Source organism: Rhea americana, unplaced genomic scaffold (assembly GCF_003343005.1).
Source record: "Rhea americana isolate MKP2758 unplaced genomic scaffold, rheAme1 scaffold_85, whole genome shotgun sequence".
NCBI lineage: Eukaryota > Metazoa > Chordata > Aves > Rheiformes > Rheidae > Rhea > Rhea americana.
Window position 1 is genome coordinate 922,841 of NW_028187034.1, and position 25,620 is coordinate 948,460.

Genomic DNA, 25,620 nt, shown 5'->3' on the forward strand with positions numbered 1-25,620 from the left:
CACCCCTTTTTTCTTTTGCACCCCACCCCTTGCCCCAACCCAACATGGTAGACCTAAGGACGGAAACACACCCAGTGCAAACAAAGTTAAAAAGCTATTTTTTCAGTATATATGTTTCTTAGCAACAACTTCCGTATAACATGAAAAAGTGAAAAACTAGAAACTAATTTTTTTAATTTTTTGTGTTTAAATTTAAATGGTATGTGTACTTGCTTCACATTGTCTTTCTAAGTTGGCGTTCATGATTCAAGTATTTCAAGAGTGATATGTTCTCTTTTTGGATTCATATTCCAAACGAAAAAACTGAAGTTATATAAGGGAGGCAACTATGTGCTCAGACAGTCTGTCAATGACCCACCTTTTTTTTTTTTTCTCTCTCCGTTTTCTTTTTTCCTTTTATAAATGTATTTATTGCAAGTTGAAAAAAACGAAAAGGTCAAGTTAGTGCTGCTGCTGTTCCAAAAAAGGTCACGAGGTCAGAGTTGAAAGTTCTAAGTTCAGATTGAATCCGACCCTCCTCCCAGAAGGTCTCCAGGTAGTAAGGGAGCAGGGCTGCCCATTCTGTGTGGATCCTCTACACTTGGGACCCCCCACAAGCTTGAAGAATAGTTTGGGGGCCCCCACAACGAAGCGCCAGTGAGATCACCCCCACTGCTGCCGCCGCCGCCACCACTGCTCCACTGCCCAAGCCCTGTTGACCCACCAAAAAGATTCAAAGCAGGTCCAACTGGATCTGTCTGGTTCTGTCCTGTCTCCAGGGATTGCCAGCCTGCTGTGGGCGCACTTGGGGTTGCTGCAGGTGTAGGGGGCTGAGCTTGTGCCAGAAAGCGACTAACCTCTTCATCTGTGGCAAACTCAGCCAGGATGGTAGTGTTTCCCAACACACACCTAGGAGACAAAACACACGGAAGAAAATTAGACAGAGCCTAAAGGTAAGCGCAAAGGATTCAGAAGGCAYGGAAACAAAACTACTAAGTGCTAAAACCGAAAGCTGGCCACAATGGGAAGATCAGGGAAAGAGTAAGTCATTCTTGAAAGTGAAACTGACCCTGCAAAGCATGAGTACTCCCCTTTTTAAGGGGTAAAAAACAAATCTTCAGATGTTGTGGCTGCAGCAAAAACTTTCTAAATTTAAACTAATGTCCTCACCAACGTAAGAGCAATAAAAATGCATTTARAGTGTAGATTAAACAGCATATGCACCCATCATGCTACCTTTCAAACAGAACAGATCTAAAGGAAAGGTTAGAAGTCCATGAAAATCAGAACGAAAGATTTCTCTAGTTTAAAAGAAAAAAAAAAAAGATTTTAAGTGTTAAAACTCATTTTAAAAAGGAACAGGAAGAAAAGCAGGGAATTTGCRTGTCAAAACCTCTCACGTTTTCAAAACAAGCCAGAAGCACAGCACACTCCAAGAGGCTTAAGAATAGGAAACCTAAAATTTGCAGCCTTTCAAGTCAGTCATTTCAGGTGCATCTGAATTATAACTATAGCAGATTCCCTCACATATGGATTATGTGTGCATCTGCAATGCAGCAGGCCTCTATGAATCAAAACTAACCATAAAAAAAGCATCACAGATGGACAAACCATAGTGAATTGTACAAAACTCCCTGTACAAAAACAGGGGAGTCTTCCACTAGACACATTTTAATTGAAAGAATGTAAATGTTACAAAAGTTTTTCGGTGTATCTGTAAATCAAAATTTATTTTGCATTAAAGGTGCTTAAAACATGACTGACAAGATAYTTTGTTCAGGGTCCTGCTAAAGTGAACAGTTCCAGGGATGGCATCTCACTTATCATTTCCATCTGTTTAAGACCACTGAAACAAACTGCACTCTTTCTTATGAAGATATTAATGTTATAGCTAGGAAAGTTGTATGATATAATGAATTAAAGCTGGAGATCCACCCAGCATTCAAGAGAGGCACCTAATCTGTGAAAACACCTCTTRAAAAACGATCCACATTTTTGAGTTTGAGAGTCTCTTCCCTTTCATATAAGGAATTTTTCTTCATAAAGCATTTTCCCCCTTCTAACAAAAGGGAATCAATATTTTGTAATCATTCACATTGTCTTTCACAGTGAAAATCCAATCAACTGCTTGGGAAAATGTCCAAGATTGATCGTCACGTGAAACAATTCACAAGCTTTCATAAAATGGCCAAAATGGTGCAGTCACTTGCACACTGGTCACAACTCTGTCCTGCTAATTGCAGCTTCTTAGTTCTGTATCTACTCATTTGTAGTAGGAATAAAAATAACCTAACAAAAGGCACTTTCTTCCCTCCTTATCTTCCTCTACTGATGAATAAAAGACTCCTTACCAACAATAATATCTGAAATAGCTTTCACAGCATAGCACTGTACAGACATCTTCCATTCGCAACTGATCTAGTAAGAAAGGACAGACACTGGAATTGCTCACATGTGCAGTGCAGTCTGGGCCTTGGCCGCCTCCTGTTTGGTGTTGTATCGAATAAGAGCGGTGCCCTGGGTCAGGTTCAGATGGAATGTCAGCAGTGGGCCATGCTGCATGCAGATCGTCCTCAAGGTCGATCCATCGATCTRAGGAAGAACAGCCAGAAAAAAACACAGACGTTTATAACTATTTCTCCAAATCTACTTCCATCCTAACTCAAAACACTCACGGCACTTAAAAGATAACCTCCCCTCACAGAGGCAAATGGGTGAAAGAATTTGCACTAAAGCACACACATTTGTTCCTTTGTCTCCAGCACTCTGATTTCAGTAGAATTTAGACCAGTCAATAGTTTGAAGTTTTTTGTGAAACTGGAAATCTCACTTCTAAAATGATTTTTTTTTATTTTTTTGTCTTTGTGGTTTACAAAACAGCAAGTCATTGAAACAGTCAGTGATTTGTCTGCCAAACCCAGCCATGCTCATTCCTCCTAAACTAGAGCTTTCACAGCAGTCAGAGCCTACATTCCTCCTGCAGCAGTAATGGCTTGTTACCTCCAGTAACCACTGTTCTCCCAGGTGTTCTGTACAGACAGATTCCATTCTTGGTATGCCACGGAAACATTCACTCACAAATGGGATTCATATGCACAGATACTTAAGGAAGTACTACCTTCCTCCTCACTCCCTCAATTATATAATAAACCTCAAATGAGGAAGGAGAAAGTTGTGTGGGGGTACAAACATGGCCATGCTATAACAGGGAAACTGAAATGAAGATACCGTCCCTGAATTCACCTTAATCTTTAGCCCTTCTCCTCTCCAGTGCACTGTACCACAAAAATACAACTGGTTATGAAAGAGACATAACTACATTCTGTTTCTTTCTTTACCAACTTAAGTGTCTGCAAAATATATTGCTCTTCCATTGAGTCTAAAGCAGTATTAAATGATCTTGTATGGGGAGAGACTTAGAAATATGCCTCTTCATCATACTACTGCCATTTTCTTCGCATCAAAGGAAACATTTTTTTTAAATAAAGGGAGAGTAATTTGCCATTTTGGGTAATCCAAAGGATATCTTAGTCCTTTCTTTCATAGTGATATTCTCCTAGAAGCATAGTAAATTATCCAGTTGAACAGGGACACACTGTCTAGACCTCAGGACGCTGCTAATAATCATAGGTTTTTCTTAAGCCTTGAATACAGACTAATTGGGATGGCTGAAACCAGGATCTCCACAGAATTTGTTCTGAATGGAGAGAATACTTGCTAGAATAACCTAACTAGACTGCTTTTGGCAGGAGTTCTGGAAACATTCTGTGGTTTCACTATGGAAACACCAAAGTGAAAACTGGCAGTTATGCTAGCTTTCTCATTGACAACGTATCAAATAAACAGTCTTTAACTGCTATAAAGCATTCCATATTGTACTCACTTTGAAGAAAAACACTTTTTTGTTTCAAGTAACTTCTTAAAACTCTACGTAATGAACAGTTATTATGGTTATATAGCAAAAACCAAACATCTTCAAATTAGCTGACATGATTACAATAGAAAAGTAGACTACAGTCTAGTTTAATCACAAATTACACTATTGATTGGCTTTTGTTAAATTTAATTCAAATAGGACCAGCTAAAGATTCCAYAATCCATCTCTCAGCAATTTAACCAAACAGTCTTCTAGAGACGATAACAGAAAATACCTGTGGAGTGAGATTGTGAAGAACCAGCCAGTAGCTAGGACGAACTGAGCCACCATCACTCCAAGTAGAAGCTACAAACAGGAGAGAGAACAATCACGAAAAACCTGATACAAAGAAAAACCTTCTCCTTCATAGTCAAGTCTTTCAATCTTAGACAAATTCAGCTAATCAGCCACGGTAACAAAGTCCTATTTTTTAGTTCTGAAAACAAAAACACATATTCATATTTCAAATTAAGGTCCATTTTTTCACTAGAGTTTATCTTCTAGGAATTTCCCACTCACAGAGAGCATTTATCCAACACCTTTGAGTCCTAAAAGGCTCCATGCAGTAAAAATTCCTCCCTGGCAGCTCCCAGCCCCCTTCACTCATCCCCTGCGACAGGTCCTGGGACCTTCTGCCCCCACCCCCATCACTAACAGTACATGTTCATTTCAAGAAGCTTTTTTTTGTTTATTTGTTTCCTTTCACCAGGCAACTGTAACCTCCTTTCACCTAAACCATTAGTGCTGTAAAACGTACACTCCTCAGCTCTGATCAACGGTGATAGCAGGTGATTCTTCTCACCAGAGGCAAGCCTTGAGTCCTGTGCCCCCCAGCCCCTGACCGATCGGGCTGCTGTGCTGTTCCATGGAGATGATGGTTTGGGGTTGGTCAGGCCAGGAGGCGGGCGAGGCAGCCCTGTAGTGTTCCTTGAGGAAATATGGTTTTTCCACATCTTGTTGGAGAGATGAGTGGGATTGTGTCCTATGGGATCTGGGGACCATGTTGATTTGTAATCACTGAATTTTGCTAGAAGATTAAATAAATGGTATGAATTAGTGAAACCCAAGAGATTCAAGTCCCCTTCATCTCTAACTATTATTGTAAACCCAAGTGCGTTTCAATCAGATACGAGCACAAAGCGCAGAACCATGCAACAGTTAAAATCTGCCATACCAAAAAGAAGCCAAACAAGCCAAGTCACTTATGGTTAATCTTTGTTTATCATACATTAAGCTGCCAAAAAATAGATCATCTATAACAACCTAACAGGTCACAGTATATTCATGGACTAGTAATTATCATAGTAACTTTTGCCCATACCACCTTTCATATGAGAACTCAAGATTCATTTGAAAATTTCTTACATGACTAGACAATACTGAACCTCTAATAAAACTGACCACCTTCAGGTCCCAAGCTTGCAAAGAACTGAAAYGGAGATTTACGATTCTTGGTCCAATAAGCTAATATGATCTCCTAAAGATGCCCTCCTACACTATCAAAACTATCTCATGACACACATTCATTACAGGATTAACACTTGCAATGTGTTTACACGTTACACATCACAATGTGTAAAGAAGGCTCTTCAACTATGGCAGCTATGTGATAACTGGACTTTTAAACAATCTTGGTGGCACATACTCAATTTACATGAGAAAATATTACCAGATACTTATTAGAAAAAGTTAAAACCACGAATAGGTGTCCCTAACAAGTTACTGGATTTTCCAGAAAGAGTTCTTCAAACATGGAAAAGTTAAAACACCCTCTAAAACATTGCTATCAGTCATGGATATTTGAGAGGTCTTCCTAACCAATTTTCCTGAAGGGGGTGGAGTACACATTTCTCCATATCTCTTCATACCAATGAACAATTATCTCCTAGTAAAAACATGCAATTAAATGGACATTGTTCAAGTGATTTCTTTTTCCTTTGGTCTGTAATTAGATTCAGCATAGATGTCTCACAAACAACTTGAATCAGAATGTGCGTGCGTATGTGATATACATGCACACGTATGTGTATTAAGCTCTATTCATTAACAAGAGGTAGTAAACTACTTATAAAGAAGAAAAAATCCAGGTTTACAATATACCAAGCTGTCATGAAATAATGCATGTGGGCATCAAGACCACACAACTTTCAGCAAGAAAACAAGAATATGCTTCATTTTACATTTAGAGGACTGTTTCATAGTGCCTCAAATACTAATGGGTAACAGTAATCATCAATGGCAAATAAGTTTAAAGCATTAATCTATGAATAAAGTAGAATGAAGTGCTTAAAATTTATTTCACTAGACCCAGTTTGTTTTATGGATATGTGAATCCTAAATTCCTATTTTCAGATGACCCATTCTGCAACTGTAAAGTGCTGTCTTGCACTTTATCAAGATGAGGAGTAGATGGAATCTGTGTGAGGCAGTCTGGTTTCTTGCATTCAACTATGATTTCAATCACTTTTAATCTTTCTAGTCTCTCTTATGTGCTAGACAAAATTAAGCTGAAGTAACAAGCTGAAATACAGCATTCTTCTTCCTAGCTTGTCAAAGAAATCTTGTATGTTACTGGAATGCTGGATACATAGATGGTGCTTCAAACCAAAGTCACCCTAAACACTTGTAGCTGGGACACTATTCTTGAGAGCTAAATAGGATTTTCAATAAGTTTTGTGAAGATGTTGGGTTAGCATGTGAACACAGCTGTTAGATGGAAAATAACATAGCTGCAAGCTATGCTTGCTAAAAGCTACATCTGGCCACAGCGACGTTCCCCACTTCTATCTGCACACAATTCCTCAACTTGAAGTTGCTGCCAGAGACAACCACGTCAAGAGAAAATCATCATTTCCAAAAGGCTGGATATCCAAATGGATTGCCTGTAGCAAATATTACCACCTTCCTAATCAGAAGTATACGCAGAGTACATTTTTCAGTATAAAGCTTTGGAGACCTCCTTACCAAGGATGCAAGGCAAACACCTAAATTACTGTTTACAGGCCAATCTTCAAAAGCCAAAAGACTAAAACCCCTCCCCTCCTCAGGTTTTAGGAAATGACAGCTGCTACAAAAGGGGAGGCAAAACTGTTCCCTTCACAGCACTCCAATACTCTAAAGTTTTAAGACAAATAAGAAGTTTTACCTTATCACTCAAATTCCTTAACTCATACATACATGGGCAGGCACATTAAAAAAATTAAGACATCCTCCACCCCATACACTCTTATTTACATCAGTGGCTTCCAAGAAAAAAAAGAGAGAACTCCTTTTCTCTTGTTTCATCTGCTGCTGGCTGCTAACTCTGTTCTTTAATCTGTGTAACCCAGAACTTTGTATCGTTTGGGGGTGGGGGTGAGAGAAACAGTGCTATGGGATCTTAGTATAGTTTTTAAACCACTACATCAGAATATTTTACCTTCAGGAGGAAAACTATCTGATCAGCTACACAAATTCTTGAGTTTCCTCAGAAATCAGTGAAAGACTAAATATCCGAGGTGAAATAAGAGTAAGAAGAAAGAGTGATAGTGAACAAGTAGAAAACGTATTGTCCAGGGAAGTTTTGGAGCCCGCATACCTGAAGTGCTATGAACGTTGGTGAAGGAATTGTCAGAGGCACTGTAGGGCCAGGCACCAGGTGAAGGCAGCGAGGTGTTGAGGGAAGAATTAGACCCTATCAAAGGGAAGCGGAGAGAGAAAAAGAAAAGTATGCCAATATTGCAGAATTTCTGTAACGCTGTTGAATCTCAAGAGTGTCAGTGTGTGTACCAACATCACCCTTTTATGTGATGCACACCCACTGTGCAAAAGCATACAGATTTCCTTCATAGTTAATGATAACTGATTTCTTGTTCTCCTTCTGTATGACAGGAGCATCAGAATATTTCTGAATATCAGAATGACTTAAATAATCACATGCTAGTTTGCTATTTTACCTGTGGTGTTGTCCCGCAGAAGTTGGTGGTCAGTATCTACAATGGGAGATGTGGCTGTCCCCCCCAGCACACTTCCAGGGGTCACATAGGGGTCAGATTCAGGGTCAATGTTTTGTATACCTTTCCATGGCACTCCTGGTTGGAACTCTAGGACAGGAGGGGAAAAAAAAAATTAGATGCAGTCAGAGGAATGCCCTTTACTGCAAATAAGTGTTGAGGAGATTTTAGAAAGGAAAAAAAATGGCCTACTACTTTCACAGACAAGCATAGAAAAATGTAGTACTTTGAACAATTGGCACAGTAAGAGCAGTGTTAGACTGTGATAGCTCACTGGCAAGAGAACCTCAGATAAAACAAAAAATGCCCTGATATATCAGAACTGTGGTCCGTCTAGCCCAGYATAGATTGATAGATCCAACAGAGGCCAGACAGATTTGCAACAGAATTATTTGCAGGCTACTCCCCTCACACTCTCCCAGCATCTGCAGGGATGCAGATGACACTTAGGATGTCAGAAGTACCCTGGATCTGCTTCTACCTGCTTGTGGGACTATTTTCCATCAATTTACCTGAGCCCTTTTTAAACTAGTTGGTACTATGTGCTTCCACAACCTCTAGAAGCAAGAGTCCACTGCTCACTGTAGAAGAAATTGCTCGTCTATTTTAAACTTATATCTTCCTGGTTTCAGGATCTGCACCATAGTTATAGTGTTGTAAGATATGGAGAATAGCAATTCTGCATTCACCTTATCCATTGCTTTCATAATTTTGTAAACCTCAGCCACATCTCCTGGTCTTTAGTAACACTAGGAAATAATCCAAGATAACAGGTATCAACACTCCCCACAGTATGAGCAAYCAGCACTACACCAAAATAAAAATCTGCTCAGCTACTGCCAAAATGCTTCAATCTCCTGAAAAACAGGATGACCTTATGCTTAAGGACCATCCAACACAGATCTTTGCTCTAGTCAGAGGACTTTCTCTGTTTTGAAATAAAGAATTCATGAACATAGGTAAGGACTTGACATGGCTGAAAGCAAGATACCCAAAATCAGAACTTGTTTGCCAAAAAGAAATGATAAAGATAGGTCTGAGTCTTGTCTTTGTGAAGAATTCTGGAAATCTGTGACACTGAAGAGTAAGGGTATAGCAACTCTCAACTAAAGGGCTCCAAAGGTTTGGCATAGTTTTTGATTTAAACTAAGCACATTGCTCCTTAGCCTGGAGAGAGATATGAAAGATGGGGCTCCTGATCTCCAGTTGCAGTTGAAATAAATGTCACTGATTAGGCCATGTAAGGAAAAACTTCTTTACTGTGAGAGTGACTCAGCACTGAACAGGTTTCCTAGAGATATTGTGGAGTTGCCATCTCATGTTTGGACACAACCACGGGCAATGTGCTCTAGGTGACTCTGCTTGAGCGAAGAGGTTGGACTAGATGATCTCCAGAAGTCCCTTCCAACCTCAACCATTGTGTGTGTGTGTGATTTTGCATGATTGTGCGCCTTSCTGTTCAGAAGATCACTTAAACTGTTTTAAAAGCAAGCCCTGGCAGACTGTTAATCAGTTTCAGAATTCAGTATTTTTTTAGCATGAGGTAGAGCCTTCATCTGTACTCATGCAGATGGTTACAGCATTAGTTATAATTTATATCAACTATTCTGTGACAGGTTGCTAGAAGAGTTTTCCTTGAAAACTTCAGCATATTGACAAAGTTCCATAGTACCCTTGGAGACTGACAATTACACTCATGTACATTCACCAATGTACGCTCTTATGTTTCTACACAGTTTTTTTTTAAAAAAAAGAGAGAGAGAGAGAGAAGAAAAAAATGCACATTTCCCCATCAATATTTAAAAGATCCCTCCAGAAAGTTCATTGCACATAAGATTATTAGGAAAACCATGACAAATGCATCCAGGCCAGTTTGTCTGGAGCATGTAATTGCTCTGCTCCTGAATGGACAAATAATAGTCTAGTATTACTTAGGTACACAAGGCCATGTGACACATCCAAAAGATGTAGTTCTCACCAATGCAGCAAAACTGGCTCTCACCTCCAGCTGTGAAGTCTTTTTGATTAAGCACCACTTCATTTATCTTGATGCTGAACAATACTGCTATCTTGAGCAGCAGAATTTTTGCAGCAGAAGCCATTTAATGAGAAATGGGAATGTCAGGGTGACCGCTGAATGACCACTGCCTTCGTTCAAACTAAAAACACACTCATTTCAAGAAGATCACTCTTATAAACTCATTTTTGTCAACAGCTTGTTTTCCAGCCCCATCAAGAAAAATTTTTACCTCCRTATCAGTAACTGACCGTGGGCATCACCTGCAAGTCTGCAGAGAAGGACTTACTACGTAAAACCAGTGAGTCTTTATTCTTCACCAAGGCTTTCCTTTCCCCACGGAAAGAAAATCACAGCATCCACTACTTGCTGAATAGCGTTGGTGCATTAATTCATGCACCTTCAAGGACACCACTCCAGATTTAAGGAATGTTTTATATAGAAAGTTACGTGCATGTTTAAATACGTGTTTTCCTAGATACTCAAGAGTTTTCTAGTAGACAGACAAAATTCTGCCAGTGAAACTCTAGAAGAATTGAAGAATGTGCTACTGTCTATAATCCAAAAGCAAGAAACTTCTAGCCAAGCCACAAGATTGCTGAGAGGTACTAAAACATAGCAATACTCTTCCATGCTTTATGCGTCCAACATGAACCACAACAAACAGAATGGCACACGCTGTACCAGTGCTGGCGGCAAAAGAAATCTTTTGCTCTGCAGTGGATCCTATGCATGGACAGTTGCTCAGAGGAAGAGTTCATGTTACACCAAATGCAAAAGGTCAAGACAGAAAAATTCTGTTCCCATCTCCCTCCCTCCCTCTCACACACACATTCACATATTTTGCTTTCTAATTTCGTGTTATCAATTTTTGCACCCTGTGTCAATGTAACACAACACAAATGAGGTTGTCAATGCAAAAGGAAGGAACTAGTATTGTGTGTTCTATAGACAAGTATTCTCAAGAAAATTTTCATAAGTGTAAGTCACAAAACTACAGAAAATGAGTTCACTAAACAAAAATCAAATGCTACGCAAGCAATTTAGCAGTTAGTTCATGTTTAGGTCAGCAAATTTTTACTGGAAATTTAACCTTTAAGTCCTAATTTAACATGTGAGAAATTCAGCACATCAGATAGGCCCACTAAACATTTTCCTTGCAGTGATTATTTGAAAAGTAGGAAAAGAAAAGCTCCCAGAAAATCTACTGTAAAGCTGGGATACAACTTCCCCTTATGTAATACCTGGAGGCCAGCTGGCGTTGCTGGATTTGCTTCCAATCTTGTTTGTTGGTGGAGATTTGGCAGGTAACCAACTATCACCAGCAGGGCCTGCATGGCCACCAAGCGGGTCACCCTGGATTATGTCAAACTGGTTGTAGGGAGATCCTCCACGAGCCTTTCCAGGGGGCACTATTGCACCTGAACCATAAAAAGATACATTTACACTCAGGAAAGATTGAGGGCTTTATAAAAGTACGGAATACAAAAACCAAAACTATCTAAGATGAGTAGCGGCAAGGTAAGGTATTAACTAGCTTGAAGCACAGTTTCATCCAAGTTTTTTCATCTCTTGTGAGATGATATGGCAAGAGCGCTCTTATTGAGGCTTCACTCCCCAAAACAGCCAACCCCCTCTCACCATTTTTGTGCATATTGGCATCTTGTGAAGCCACAGAGGGCAGCCCTTCCATCATAGTCCACTGTTTAAAGCGAGATTCTGTTCCAGCCTCTTTCCCTCCCACCATGCCATAATCCATGCCACTTGAGCCAAAGCCTGTGAAACAAACAAACAAAGACTTATTATCATTTGTTCTTGTGATTCAAATATCCTCAAAGATGGAGGCACTGAGAACCCTAAGTCAGGTAAATGTAACTGTAGCAACTGAAGTCGTCAGAAGGCAACTTTCAAATAGGCTTATTAAATCAGCATGCCACTAAGCTATACTTTGTTAACAGATTTGGTTTCTTCTCATATAATGAAAAAAAAATCCAATTTTATCAAGAGCTGACATATTTATTGCAACCTTCACTCTAGTGTTCACACACAGATTACTTATTTGTGGACCCAGACAGAACTGGCTAATACAGCAATACTATGAGTAACACAGCAAATCTCTTTCCACAGTTGCACATACCTGAACCGTATCCAGGTATTTGCCCTTTGGTCTGTAAATCTGAGAGACCCACATTCAAAGGATTGGGTACCATGCTGTCTAAATGTGGCTTAGGCCCAACAGGATGGGATGGTGAATGCTTCATTCCGGGCTGTCTCTGCTGCTGCTGCTGGAGGGCACTCACCATACGAGCAAGCTGCAAAGGAAAGAAATAAATTGATCCTAATCTTATACTGGAACACAGAATTCCAGTAAACATGAAGACTGTGTCATGTAAGAGATTCAGTGGATTTACTCTGAACAGTACAATCAAAGATCAAAGAGTGCATGGCATTACTCAGCCTATCAGAGTGTTCACTGCAGACTCTGGTTTTTCTAACACACTTTACACTTCACATGACTAAAAACAATGCCATACCTGTTGCTCTTGCTGTTGTCGCACAGCTTGAGATAACTTCCTCTGGCTCTGTAACAGCTGCTGCTGCTGCTGCTGCTGCTGCTGAAGGAGGAGCTGACATGCCTACAAGAGAAGTAGGGGTTGGAAGGGTGAAAATGCAGAGCTCATCAGGTGAAAAATAATTGTCAGGAACTAGTCACTAGCAAATGTTTTATTCAGAACTTAGATAAAGGTGAACTGTTTCTCATTCCTCACAACGAAGTAAAACTACAATGAAAGTGCGAGAAAATTACAGCATCCATTACCTTTTTCTAACTGCATATCATGCAACAGTACAGCCATACTAGTAGCCATTTTATTACAGTCACTAAGACTACACAACTGGAAACTTCATTAAAAATCAATCRATCAAACTGCTCTTCACACAGAAGTGTTGCTCATCATCATTATCAACCCATTCCAACATTGACAATAATTACACAGGCCTGTTTAGATTATCTGCTGGTCTCTAATAGGTCTGTATTTTCCCATACAACAAACAGGGAGCACTTGTAAAAAAATAACATGAGATCAGCAGAACAAAACAGAATTAGAACAAATTCAAAAAGAAAACTCTTTCCGTAGACACTTTGTAAACAGTCAGCCTCACAAGATTACTAGCTACTTACTAATTGAAACTGGGGAATCTGTGGAAGCTGGCTCAGCATGGCAATCTGCTGTGGAGAAAGCTGCGGCCCCATATTGAAAAGACCTGGATTCAAGCCACTGTTGGGAAACTGCTTGAGCATGGAGGCTGAAACCTGTGTGGGAAACAATTATGTGTCCTCAAGAAAAGCACAACTACAAGAAAGATGAAATGGAAGTATTTATATAAAGGAACAGGTATGACATCACTCTTAGATGGTGATTGGGGAAAGACGTTAAGAGATTTCCTAACATTTCACATTTACACACACACACAATCTGTGACTTGAATAGAATGAATATCTCAATTGACAATATGCAATACTACATGTGCAGATACAGACACACGTATACAAAAAGGTTCTTCCCCCAATCAATCAGTTGCCACAGACAACCCTAGATTAAAATGTTGATATACCTGGAACTAAACAGTAACAACAGTACTGCATTATCATGTTAAAAATGTACTGCTTGACAAAGGAAAAGAAAGGCATTCAGGCAGTCACTGTAGCAAAGACAGAAAGCCTAACAGAAAAAGTTAATCTCTTTGTATGCTGTCTCTTACTGTAGCTTTTCACCAGAAGTAGATGAAGAAGAATCCCCATTTTCTCCTATATATTTGAAAGTTAAACAAGCAGAACATTCAGGAGAATCTCCAGCTCTTCAAGTCCAAAGCAAAAGGTACAGTAGAGGAAATCTGTGCATTTGGAGAGACTGAGGTCTTAGAATCTGGAATGTAAATGTAAATGCAATACGCAGCCCTTCATCCAGCCTCTCATTCAGGGGCAGGAAACAAGACAAGATTGCTTGAAAAAAATAAAGCAATCTGTCACACCTCAGAAGAATGTTCAGCTTTTATGTGAGTAATTTTATTTTATTTTTTTAAATACTCTGTAAAAGTCTAGGTAGGACACAGATTCCTGGGTCTAATTTGAGGGAAAATAGTGGTAGTGAGCATTTACAAATAACTGCCTTAGAGTAAGAGAAAGGCAGCTAAACTTTTTTTTTTTTTTTTTAAACACACACAAGAAAAAAAAACACAAAACCCCAGCAGCTCTAAATGAATTTTAAGTAGTATCTAGTTTTCAATTCRAAAATGTCAAGTCTAGACTAAGTTAGGTGCGTAAGTGACTTTAAAAAGTGTGCTCTGAAGGCTTTAGATCTGCATTTTACCAGTAACCAGTTACTTTAATTCCTTACCTGGGGGGAAAGGAACTGGGGAGGCACTTGCGCCCGGATATTGGGGGAAGGATTTAGTGGCTGCACTGGTGTGTGCATGCCTCTCGATTGTGCTGTGCTGTTTCCAAACAAACCATGATTGCCACCCTATAAAATTAAAGCAGTAGTGAGAAGTTAAATCCTCCAGGATAATGGATTTATATGCTATTAACTACATACAAATACCAGTGAGGCAATATTGACAGAATGTCCTTAGAATTACTGAGATGTCTGTCCTAAATCAGTAATATTCCACCTGCCGTAAGGCTCCTGGACTACATTTTTGAAATGCAGGCTCTTCCTCCTTCACATTTAGAGTCACGTTCAGCCATATGTTTCAAAGTACATTATGAAGCGTGTTATGTTTTGCACTTTATAGGTTGGGAAATGGAGACAGAGTACAAACAACATGCTCGAAAACATTCTACTCCTTTAAAGGTATGGTAAAGATCGTGACAAAAAAAATTTTGGTCACAGCTTAAAAAAAAAGCCAGGTGCCAGTGAACGCTTTCAAGATATAATTCAAATGCCTGATATTAAAATCAGAATTCAAAATTTTCATTAAAAAACAAAACAGAACAATCCCTCCCAACCTTTATGATGTGAAATCTTAACTGTTCCAGTATCCTATATATGCAATACCAGCATCATTGCACCCAACATAAATTCATCTTTCTCCTACACTGAGACTCGGAAGGCCTTCTCCAAAGCATCTGCTTCCCTTACAKGCCAAGATTTCATAAACTTTGCCTCCTTTCTACTTTAACACTATATCCTTCACTATCCTTCTTCTAGAACAGAAATTACCCATTCTGCTTCTATACTAGCAGCCTTATAGATTGCCTCATTCACCTACATCACATCCCTGTTCCCTAATAGCTATTTTACATCTTCTCTTTCAGAAGTACCTAAATATGTAGGATAGATAAAGCAAAACCACCAAAAATCTGAGACATAAAATAGCTGTTATTTTAGAAAGAACTGACTGCAGTCATCTACATTTTAAATTTTTTGAGAGGCTTGAAGCTGTGGCTACATTATAAGCTCTTCCTAAAATTCAGTGGAATCCTGTACACCAAATCCTAGAATATGTTCGCAAACTTTGGGCTTGATCTGATGGTCAACACTATGTCACACAGAAACAGAGACAATACAAAGAAACACCACCATGTTAGGCATGTGACTATACTAGCTAGTCTAGTTAAAATATTTGGGTTCTATTCTTTCATTTCTTAGCATTCCTGTAATATTTTCTCCTAGTGTAACGCAAAACATAATAGCCAGGCAGGGATACTTCCAAACTAGAAACTAGTGCCTCCATTTCTTCCCCACTGTTCCCCCATATACAGAAATATTGCTACTTCAAGAACTTTTAAATACTGTTAACTTAATCTCTCTTTCTAAGGCATGGTGAAGGGAGAAGGGAACAGAAACAACACAAAAGGAGTGCAAATTTGTAAAACATTTCTACATATAAGGTCACAGGGTGGAGTCTGGAAATATTCAGCATTTGGTGGTGTGAAACAATAGCCCCTAACTAGATTTTTAAGCGCAGAACTAAGATATAATTATAAATCTCCACTAAGGTATTGCATGACCTCTACTAACAGTAGATAAACGCGTTCTTGAAAAGAAAAGCTATCTTCTGTTGCACTATGATTCTGGAAGTAAGAGGCCAACAAAAATAGATGAAATGCATTTGATGATAGCAACTGAAGACTAATCCTCAATAGCCTGACATACCTGAAATTTCCATTAACATTATTCTTGTTCATTTTGTAGGAAAACAAATGCAAGCAACCTACTAATTAGGATTAAGCCCAGGTTGCAGTCATATAATAATGCATCTTATAAGGTGGCCTGCTTACTTGTCTAGCAGCGAAGTTTTGGGGACTGAGCCCTGAGCCGATTGCCCCAAGGCCGACGTTGGATAGTGTGGAACCAGAGGGAGACAGCTTGTAGCTGGGAGAAGGGGAGAAGGGAGAGCAGGGAGCCTCATCCCCAAGGCACCCATCTTGATTGGAGAAAGGCAAAGTCAGCTGAAGCAGCAGTTAGCCAACAGCAGGAGTTGGTTAGTGAAGCAATAGAACGTAAGAGGAGAGAAAGAGGGATGGTGAGTGACTAGGAACAAGCAAAGTTAATTTGTAATAGCAATTAGAAGGACAAAATGCTCGACTCAATCAATCACTTGACAATTATGCTTTTTAGATTTTGTTCCAAGGAGATTGTTAATAAATTCCTAAAAGTTTCTTCTTAAAAATACAAGATTTTGAAAAGTTTGTTTCACTAGTAAAGTTCATTTCTGACAGTGGTTATTACTACTTCAGAAACAAATATCGAGTCAGTTCCTATTGTTTGCATGCACCTACCAATTAATATGTTAGGAGTGCATTAGCTCTGCTAGTAGTATATATTCGTTAGACCAGCAGAGGGAGTTCACAAAACTGTTTTTGGCCTCTTATACCAAAATGGAGGAGTTAAAAGAAAAAATTTTTAACTTATTGGATTTTAACTTTGAAGATTTTAACTTGAACTACTGAAGATAGCATACCTTCAGAATAYATATTTTTTCATTTTAAAAGGCACTTAAACTATATTAGAAAAAAACAGCATTCTGAAAGTATTGGATACTCTCCAATTCATAATGTGAAACAATTATTATTTGATAGTAGTAAAGAAAGCTTCTATTTAAAATAGGCAAGAATATGAAGAGATGCTACCATAACATACAACAAATGTCACAGAGAAACAGATGTCATACAGAAGCTAACAGTACATGGACATACAGCATAACGGGTTGCAGAATTTAGAAAAAGGCTGTTTCCAATAAATCACAGACATGAAAGCAGAAAAAATCTTGGAAGACTCACTACGTATGTTTATTTAGATCTAAATTAGTTTTCAGAGTAGATAATTATAATCAGTAGCCATAAGGACCATCATGATGGCCCCTATACTGGATTTCATTTCTACCACTAGTTTCCCCTTCCAAGGAAAGGAAAGGAAAGGAAATTCAACCTCTTCATATTAAGAGAAATCTATTCTGGAATAAAAAGCCTTGCTCTCCCCAGATATTCCAATGCACATTTGACACCTCTGTTTCATATACATTCATTCCACAAATATAAACCTCATCCCCCTTTTACTGTTGAACTTGTTCGAAGTTATTGAATTTTTAGCATTTCCAGAGGAGTATGGTAAAAGCTGGAACCTTGAATGCAGAGGCTGATTTTCATCTATCCAAACATATTTCTCTCACCTTCTCAAAATAAGGCCCACTATCTGTGGTTCCCATGTCTTTGGAATTAGGTGGACGGAACCCAGATCGATCCTTTCTCATTATGTCATTAAAATCTCCCAGATTCATGGCTCGTTTATCTACCTCAAACTTCTTATCTGGGAGACCACCTGTAAAAAAGAGGAAACAAGTTCAAATTAGTGCCAATCATTGCTAATATCTTTCAKGCTGGTAGGTTCACAACCAGAGAAAATATCCTTAAGATCAGGGTATAAATWAGATTTGGCTTACAACTTAGCATAGCTACAGATCCTGTTAAAAGGTGCTGAAAAATTAAAATAGGAGTTTTCATTTCTAAACACTGAACAAGCCAATTTACTTTTAAAAAATTAATATGTAAAGTATCTACCACAACTTATGTACAAATATAAACATGTGCTCATTTCTACAACAGCCTTGTTGAACTAATAAAAGTCATTTATACTTAATTCTTGATGTTTTCTAAAACCTCAGTATCTATATGGATACTATTATTTAAGTTCTCTACATATGGTACTTAACCTTCACTGGGTTTGGCATTGAGAAAGAATTTCTCGAGCTACAACACCACATACAATTCGATCACCACTATCCTACAGTCACATGAACCTAGCTCTTGAATATCAGCAGATTTTATAGTCTAACAAAATTTCTCTCCAATAAGCAACTGATTTCTCCTCAAACTTTTTTTCTTGTTGACTGCCTCCTACATAATGATTGCAAAACCATCAACTGAGACCCTCTTACAACAGCCCAAATAATCACCTAACATTATTTAGCAAGGAATATGGTGAAACGTAAGAGATGTTAATAAGAGATTCTCAATATGTAACATAGACATCGAACAAGAAATCATCTTTCCTTGTGAGAACATCCATCAACAAAGCCCTGACCAAAGGAAATTTTCTACCTTACACAGTAAACTACCGCCAAAGCACAAATGCTCTGCCAGATACGGCTCTTTTAAGGTATCAGAGATGTACAGTGAAATAGATGGAAACACCTTCATTTTAAAGAAAGAAYAACATAGTAGAAGTCAACTTTTTTTTAAATGATTTGACCTAGTAGCACAGATAGCCATTCCAAAAACAGCATGAAACACATGTCACAACACATAACCAAGACCTATGAATCCCACAGTAAAACAAGTTGGTGATGGGTATGCTACCCTACCACTGAAAGACCATTAAAACCTTTATCAAATAGAGCATACAACCAATCATTCCAGAATCTCCAAAACACTGATCTTTCCTCAGAAAAACTTCTGAAATCCAGCTTCTTTTGTTAATGTCYAATCCATATTCACAGCTTAAGTTACTGCCACAGTCCTATCAAATCATCGTTTGTATATATAATTTTTTTCTTGCTGGCATGGCTTTGGAAATCGATTCAGCTTCATCCTCTCAATGCCTTCAAAACCATTTATCACAAAAACATTGACAAATCACCTTTGTATCTTGGCTTGTAACCAACTGGAGCCTTACTGACCTGGATGTGCTCATCCCATTCTAATAAGCTAGAACTGGTTCTACAAAAGCAGCCACAGAGAATATCCTGCAGGTCTCAGTTCTACATCCAACCACCACACAGTGCAATATCTCCACTGAGCTGCTATACACAACGCCAGCAACACACTATTGAAAGGCTTGTCCAATTTAATTCTAGACAGGCAGTCCTGTCGTTTAGTTGCTTGAAAAGAAAGCAAAAGGGAGACAAAACTGCATCACCATTTCATGTGAAACTGTGTCAGTGCCAACAAAAGATGACTAAGCAGCAGAAATATCTTTTCTCTCTTTAGTTATCCTGACGATCCAATTGACTCCTCAGACATTACTGAATGATGCCTTGTAAAATGGCTTGTTCAATTATACATGAGGCTTTAAATACYGCCTTCAGAGCCATGAAGCACAGATATACCACTCAGAACTGAGGCAGCTGCTTATACTTCAATAGAACAGGGCTTTTTGCAAAGAGAGATGATAGCATTCTTTYATTCCATTCACAAAAAATTCTAATGCAACTCTGAAAATGATTGTGCAATCTGTCTTCTGGACTTGCTGAAAAAAAGGCTCAAATAACGAAGGTGGTGTGCAGAGTAGCTTTATCTTACATAATACAAGGAGTCTGTTAAAACTCCCGAAGTTTGGATTCTACCCTCTGCAGTAGACAAGAACATCTGTGCATGAAGTATGAAAACTCAAATCCTCTACATGCAGAAATGTAAGACAGGCTAAAAGAGCAACTATCTTTGTAAGAGATGATGATCAGTTCTTGATTTTTTCTCCCCTACTATTAACAACCATGAGGACCACCACAAAAAAGGCAAAACAAACAAGAACACTTAAAACAYGTTTTCTGCCTGGCCACAAAACTATGACATGTTAAAGGTACTGGGTTTTTTGTACCGTTGCCATAAAGTTACATCAAGCATAGGAGCTTAGACACTGAGGTGTAGTGTCTGAATGCTAAATCAGATTATGACTTTGTAATGAATCTATAATGATCAGCAGTATGAATTGCACTTGAATCAACAGCATCTGGAAATGAATTTCCCAGTACTGATGGATGACTTTGAGAATTTAGTCATCTGCAGAAGTTGCAGCTAACACATTAAAAAACAAAGGTGGTTGTCAAACAGTGATAGGGAATGAATGTAAAATATGAAGTGGTCCTGACAGACTACTTACTGTTTTACCAGACTTTGTGCCTCAGGACTTATATATTAGGAGAGTTTTCAGTGGGGAAAAAATAAAGTCATATCCTATTTTCATAGCAAAACAAGCTAGAGGTTAAAAGGATTTGACAAAAAAGAGGAAGTAGACCTTTCTCAGGCAGGCTATTGATCGAGCTGTATCCTCCTCTTGGTCAGGAAATAACATTGTCATTCCAGCACCTTGCAATAAAAGCACCGTGAATGTTTTCAAAGAGCCTGAGACTAACACAGTAAGAATTACTTACYGCTACTTAGACCTATTTTAGAATGCATGGAGATTGGAACAAAGATGCTCTGTGCATACCTCAGCACAATTCTTCTTTGATTTGCATGGTCTCTAAACACAGACTTGGAGGATCAATGCGTATTTCCTRTGAATTAGGAAAATACTGCACTGGAATTATTTGGTTAGCAAGTCTACTATGTTGCAATACTGACTGGAAACCAGCTGAAGAACCTACTTAAGTAAATACAACTTTGGGGGTTTAGAAGTTAATCTGATAGCTTTATGCTGTGCCTGTCACAGAAAAGTAACTTTCACTGTCAGCATCAATGGTTGGGACAAGTTTTGCCTGAAACACTTGCAATTCAGGAGAACAAGAACATCTCAAAGCCACTCGTTCCCTATGGGATCTGCTAAGCCTCAGCAGAAGAGTCTTAGAACATCTCACCAACAAAAAAGGCAAGCAGATAACTTCTGATGTACRCAGCAACACAACCAAACCTTGAGAGGAGAGATCTGTAGTTTAARATGGATGGACAGATACAGAGGTTAACATCTCTAGACTTCCAGCCCAATAAATGCACTACTGCCATAGTTAACAACAGGTTATAGGTTTTGAACTGAATAAGCAAAACCTCAGGACATAYGTAGTACTTTCTTTGTCTGAACTTGTCTTGGTCTCTCTGGAACTTTGTTTTAGCTGGTTTAGCTGCAATAGCAACTGTTCTGAAAGCAGGTGGCAACTATGTAACTTGTTACTGGCAAACTAATTTATCGAGACAGAACATAGAACTCTTCCGTCTCCTTTTTCACCTGCATTGGAATCGGGAAGAATGCCAGTTAAGATTGGTCTCATGTCTGGATAAAACATGGGGGGGGGGGGGGGGGGGGGGGGGGGAAAGGGGGAAGGGAAAAAAAAAATCAGCTAGAATGTATCCCACTGTCCGAAGAAATAATGAGAAGACATCTTGTTAGAGCACTAGTATTCTCTGAAAGCAAATTCTTGGATCAGTRTAAAATACCGTCTTTTCATGTTAGAGAAAAATACACCACATCCGAACATTGTATTGCTARGACAAGAGGACACTAAGAAAGCAGTATCTACTACTGGTTTACTTCGACTGATGACTAGATGACTGGCCTGACACCTGTAAAAACTCGGTATTTATTTCAAAGTTGAAAAAACAGCTCTTATTAGCAGCTCTTATTAGCAGGTCTTTCTCTACTTCCACTAGCTAATGTTTTGATGCAAAAGAAATTGGTACAAAGACAGGATCTAACGCACCAAGCTGTAGATGTATGATGTTGGAAACAGATTACTTACAGTGAGCATATGGCCAGTCAGATCTGAACACCATGACTTCTTTGGCAGRTAACACCTCAAAAGTAAGGGGAATCAGTCCCTGATGCTGGCTACAGTAAACTTGTAATGTAAAACYCTGCTACTGTTCTAACTTATATAAAATACGACACCTATTTTGGAACAGATTTTGAAACTAACTGTACTTGACCTGAAGACACCAGTTTTGATTGATCCAGGTAGGTCCCACAGCTCCTGACCTGACCCACAACTATTTCAGGTGGTTCTTCCTAAATGACAGCACAGGATCATCAGTAGTTAACTCAACTGATGCAGAATATGGAAGTCTTCTGAAGCATACACACACTACCAGCACCAGAATAAGTGCTGATTCTATTAGTTGCCTCTTTCTGCCCGTCCTCCCTTCTTACAAGTCATTTCTGATCTCTCAAATAGCAGCAATCTGTGCCTGTGTGTGTGTKMATGTGTTTATGCATTTCAGCTGGGGCAGAAACATTTGCTATGATGCAGAAGTTGCTGGAAATAAGAACCTTGGAAACTAGAACCTTTTAACACTAAACAGGTAAAACAATTACTGCCCAACAACCGTACCACGGGTCTCAGGGCTAATCATGTGAAATTTAGAATCAATGGTATCCCACACCTCTAACAGATTTCATTTGCAGTGATACAGGGACCTCTTCTAGACWCAAAACAATTACATGGCAGCCCATATAGTGCACCTGATCTACACAYGGAATCCATTGCTCTGTACGAGAGTCCACATTAACACTACTTTGGCAAAACCCTCTTCAGAAGGAAAATCACTGACTTCTGGCTTCAGATGTGATCAGCTGGGAAGGATCTAAGGCCTCARTGCCTTTCACATCAGTTGCAGAAACAGCATGAACATCCTTCTCTGGAATTACTGCTATCTTTGTACAGTGGCAATGTCCAAACCCAATGTTTGGCAATGCTAACTGGACTAGAATATTTGTTTTTTTCAATAGACACGCAAAACATTACTCGTGCTATGGAGACCTTCTGTGGATCAATTATAATGACAATGACTCTCACTGCTATTTCTTAAGAGCTGATTTATTAGAAGACTGAGAACCTGAAAAGAAATACTGCTCAAAACAGGAAGCAAAAACCTATCCTCTTTTGAAGTATCAAAGACTATGCTGTACAAGGTATTAGACTTACCAAATCTTCAAAGAGATAAAAACAAACAAAAAATCAAATCTGAACAGCAGATTTGGATCATCCCTTTTTAATATATACCTTTGGAAACTTGTAGGGAAACAAACAACTCAGCTGGCAGAAGATTTCAAAAATTTGTTGTATTTCTACCTCAATATGAGGAAAGTGAATATTCARAAAAAATTTGGAGAAGAATAGAATGCAAAACTAAATTTGATTTCAAGATCAAAAATTTATTTCTGTTACAGTCAACTATCGAGGCAGACAGTTTGCCAAAGAAGTTACGACAAATTGAAAGGTGATTAAATGGGACTAGGCAACACAAAGAGGAAACAAGACCAGCTACTCCAAGTGACCACTTCCAACTCTCTTCGAAGATACTTTCCACACAGTTCATTCCACTTAAGCCTTGTACTGTTTGTGGTGAGGCTATCAAGAGTGAAGACTGTAGTCCTACTAAGCAGTAACTAATAATAGGCTGAGGCAACCAGAAACAAATCTACAACAGAAGATACTCTTTTCCCTCACTTCACCTCCACGGAGCCGCAGTAATTAGGATGTCCTACTAGCAAGAACTAAGAGTCTTCCTCTTCCCTCTACGAGAAAAGAGCCTTCATTTCCTTGAAACAAACAATGGCTACAAACTACATGGATCAAAACAGTCTCACAGGATGTTCCTTCCCCAGTATCTCCATTTTACCCAGGTATACAGCCTAGTCTTCTGTGCCAGCATCAGCTGCATGGCTATTCAAAGCCTGCAGCACAAGATGCTGGATGCTATTCTCCTTTTATGAGTAGTGCCAAAAAAGACCAAGCCTTTCCAAAGTAGAGTATGCCATCTACAATGAATGTTCTCATATGTCAAACACATTTAAATTAAATTACACGCACCTACAGACAAGTCCATCTTACTGCCTGGAATGTCCTCAGTTTGACTCTGAAAGAAAAAAGAGAGAGAAAAAAAAAAGAAAGATTCAGTTCCAACTTCTGTGCAATGCTGAGGAGTGTTTCAGAATGCAGCCCTTGAGGGCTAAATGTAGAATAAATAATGGGAAGGACATGCTTGTGCCAATGAAAGTTTCATTCTAAACTAAATCTGATTGAGTCCTGATGTCACCCTGGACATACTTCACCCTGTGTGTGGCAAATTTACTGAAATGCAACCGGACACATGAACTCATGCAACAGACAGAGAAAGATGGGCAGACAGCTGCTCTATGAAATGAACCTCTGTCCTCATGTTCCAGTGGTCAAGGCATGAAACACTGAAAATAGCAGCCAAAATGACAGCTCCTCCTCATGACCTGTCAAGTCATCAAATCTTGAAACATGCTGCCAAGTTATACTTCAGTTGACAGTCCAGGACAGGGTGTTCCCATAGCTTTCAGAAGCATCCATAGTCTAGTACACTGAACTTGAGCCAGGCAGCCAATAGCCACTACAAACTAATTCTAGCTGTGTCTGTGACAGTTTGTCTGGTCTTAGGCCTCTTTACAGAGCCTTGGCATTACTATTTTTTGCTAGCCTGCACTACACATAACTTTACAGGATTAAGGTTGCTGTAACATTTTGAAAAACGCAGTTTTCATGGCATTTCAGAAATTCTCATTTTCATACATAAATATCTTTAAGGGACTTCCTTGCAGATCTCTTCCCGCCCTCTCAATGATGTGTCATTTATTTATTCAGCTTACCAATAAATCCTGAAGAGCCAACTAATAACAGGCCCTGTTTGTTCTAAAAAAAAAGGCCCTGCGGCATTTAAAATATAAGTAGACAAGACACAGGGCTGTAACTCTCCTTTACTGGTAAGTGATTGAGACCCTGAAATATGAAGAACCTGGACAAGTCAGACATCTGCAGTGCAGCCAGGAGAAGAGGCCTCCACTTTGAGTGCTCTAACCAGCACTTTAAAGAGAGAGAGGGTAGAAAAGAAAGAAAGAAAGAAAGAAAAAAGAAAAAAAGGGGTGGGGGTAGAAAAGCAATTGCTTGATTCATAACTTTAAAATCAAAGTAGATTTTGTTTTTTGAGAAACCTTTTTGACCAACAGGTGAGTTCTAAAGACCAAACTACTTAAGGTAGGATTCATGTACCAGCAAAGCAAACAGAGGTAAGTAGTACAACAACTGCACACTGTGTAGTGGCTGATCTTTAGATCTTTATTTAAAACCTACTCCTTTCTACAAAATTGGATTTTATATTAAAAATAATTCACTTACTAGCAATCCCATATTTGAAAACTGTTTGGATAAAGGGTTCATCCATGAATCATTATTTCCTCCTTTTAATGAGCACTGAAGAAAAAAAGAAGACAAAAATATTTTCTAAACATTTTTCCTCTTTTCAAATTCTATTCTGGCCCTGGAATGCAAAAGTACCAGCTGAAAATGGGAGTGTCACAGAAGTCCTGGACATATTACTTTGTTTTTGCATGGTTGGAAACATTTACCACATACAACTTTCTCATATGACTGCTCATTGTTAGGTTATGCTCACTGAAGATTTATCAAACCTTCAGTTTTCTTGTGAAGCTTGGAAAGCTTTGTGCACACCTTTYTTTTCCTTGTTACAGTCTAATACATTC

The 25,620-nt window shown here is 38.9% G+C and overlaps 1 protein-coding gene across 13 annotated transcripts in view; it reads right to left on the reverse strand.

Moving 5' to 3' along the window:
• Positions 1-32: 32 nt before the first annotated feature.
• TNRC6B (trinucleotide repeat containing adaptor 6B) overlaps positions 33-25,620 on the reverse strand; it is a 133,452-nt gene continuing 107,864 nt past the window's right edge. For 9 of the 13 annotated variants that reach the window (XM_085323563.1, XM_085323562.1, XM_085323570.1 and 6 more), the window contains 15 exons: positions 25,256-25,330; positions 23,927-23,972; positions 17,579-17,727; positions 14,302-14,427; positions 13,086-13,217; positions 12,439-12,540; positions 12,042-12,216; positions 11,546-11,680; positions 11,149-11,325; positions 7,831-7,977; positions 7,473-7,568; positions 4,653-4,922; positions 4,131-4,201; positions 2,432-2,571; positions 33-888 (listed from right to left, as the gene is read on the reverse strand). In XM_085323563.1, coding sequence (XP_085179689.1) covers positions 498-888; positions 2,432-2,571; positions 4,131-4,201; positions 4,653-4,922; positions 7,473-7,568; positions 7,831-7,977; positions 11,149-11,325; positions 11,546-11,680; positions 12,042-12,216; positions 12,439-12,540; positions 13,086-13,217; positions 14,302-14,427; positions 17,579-17,727; positions 23,927-23,972; positions 25,256-25,330 — 2,232 coding nt within the window. In that variant the 3' untranslated portion in view covers positions 33-497. Of the gene's footprint in view, positions 889-2,431; positions 2,572-4,130; positions 4,202-4,652; positions 4,923-7,472; positions 7,569-7,830; positions 7,978-9,889; positions 9,974-11,148; positions 11,326-11,545; positions 11,681-12,041; positions 12,217-12,438; positions 12,541-13,085; positions 13,218-14,301; positions 14,428-16,187; positions 16,359-17,578; positions 17,728-23,926; positions 23,973-25,255; positions 25,331-25,620 lie in introns of all 13 variants that reach the window. The other 4 variants (XM_085323573.1, XM_085323565.1, XM_085323574.1 and 1 more) reach the window with 3 other exon arrangements.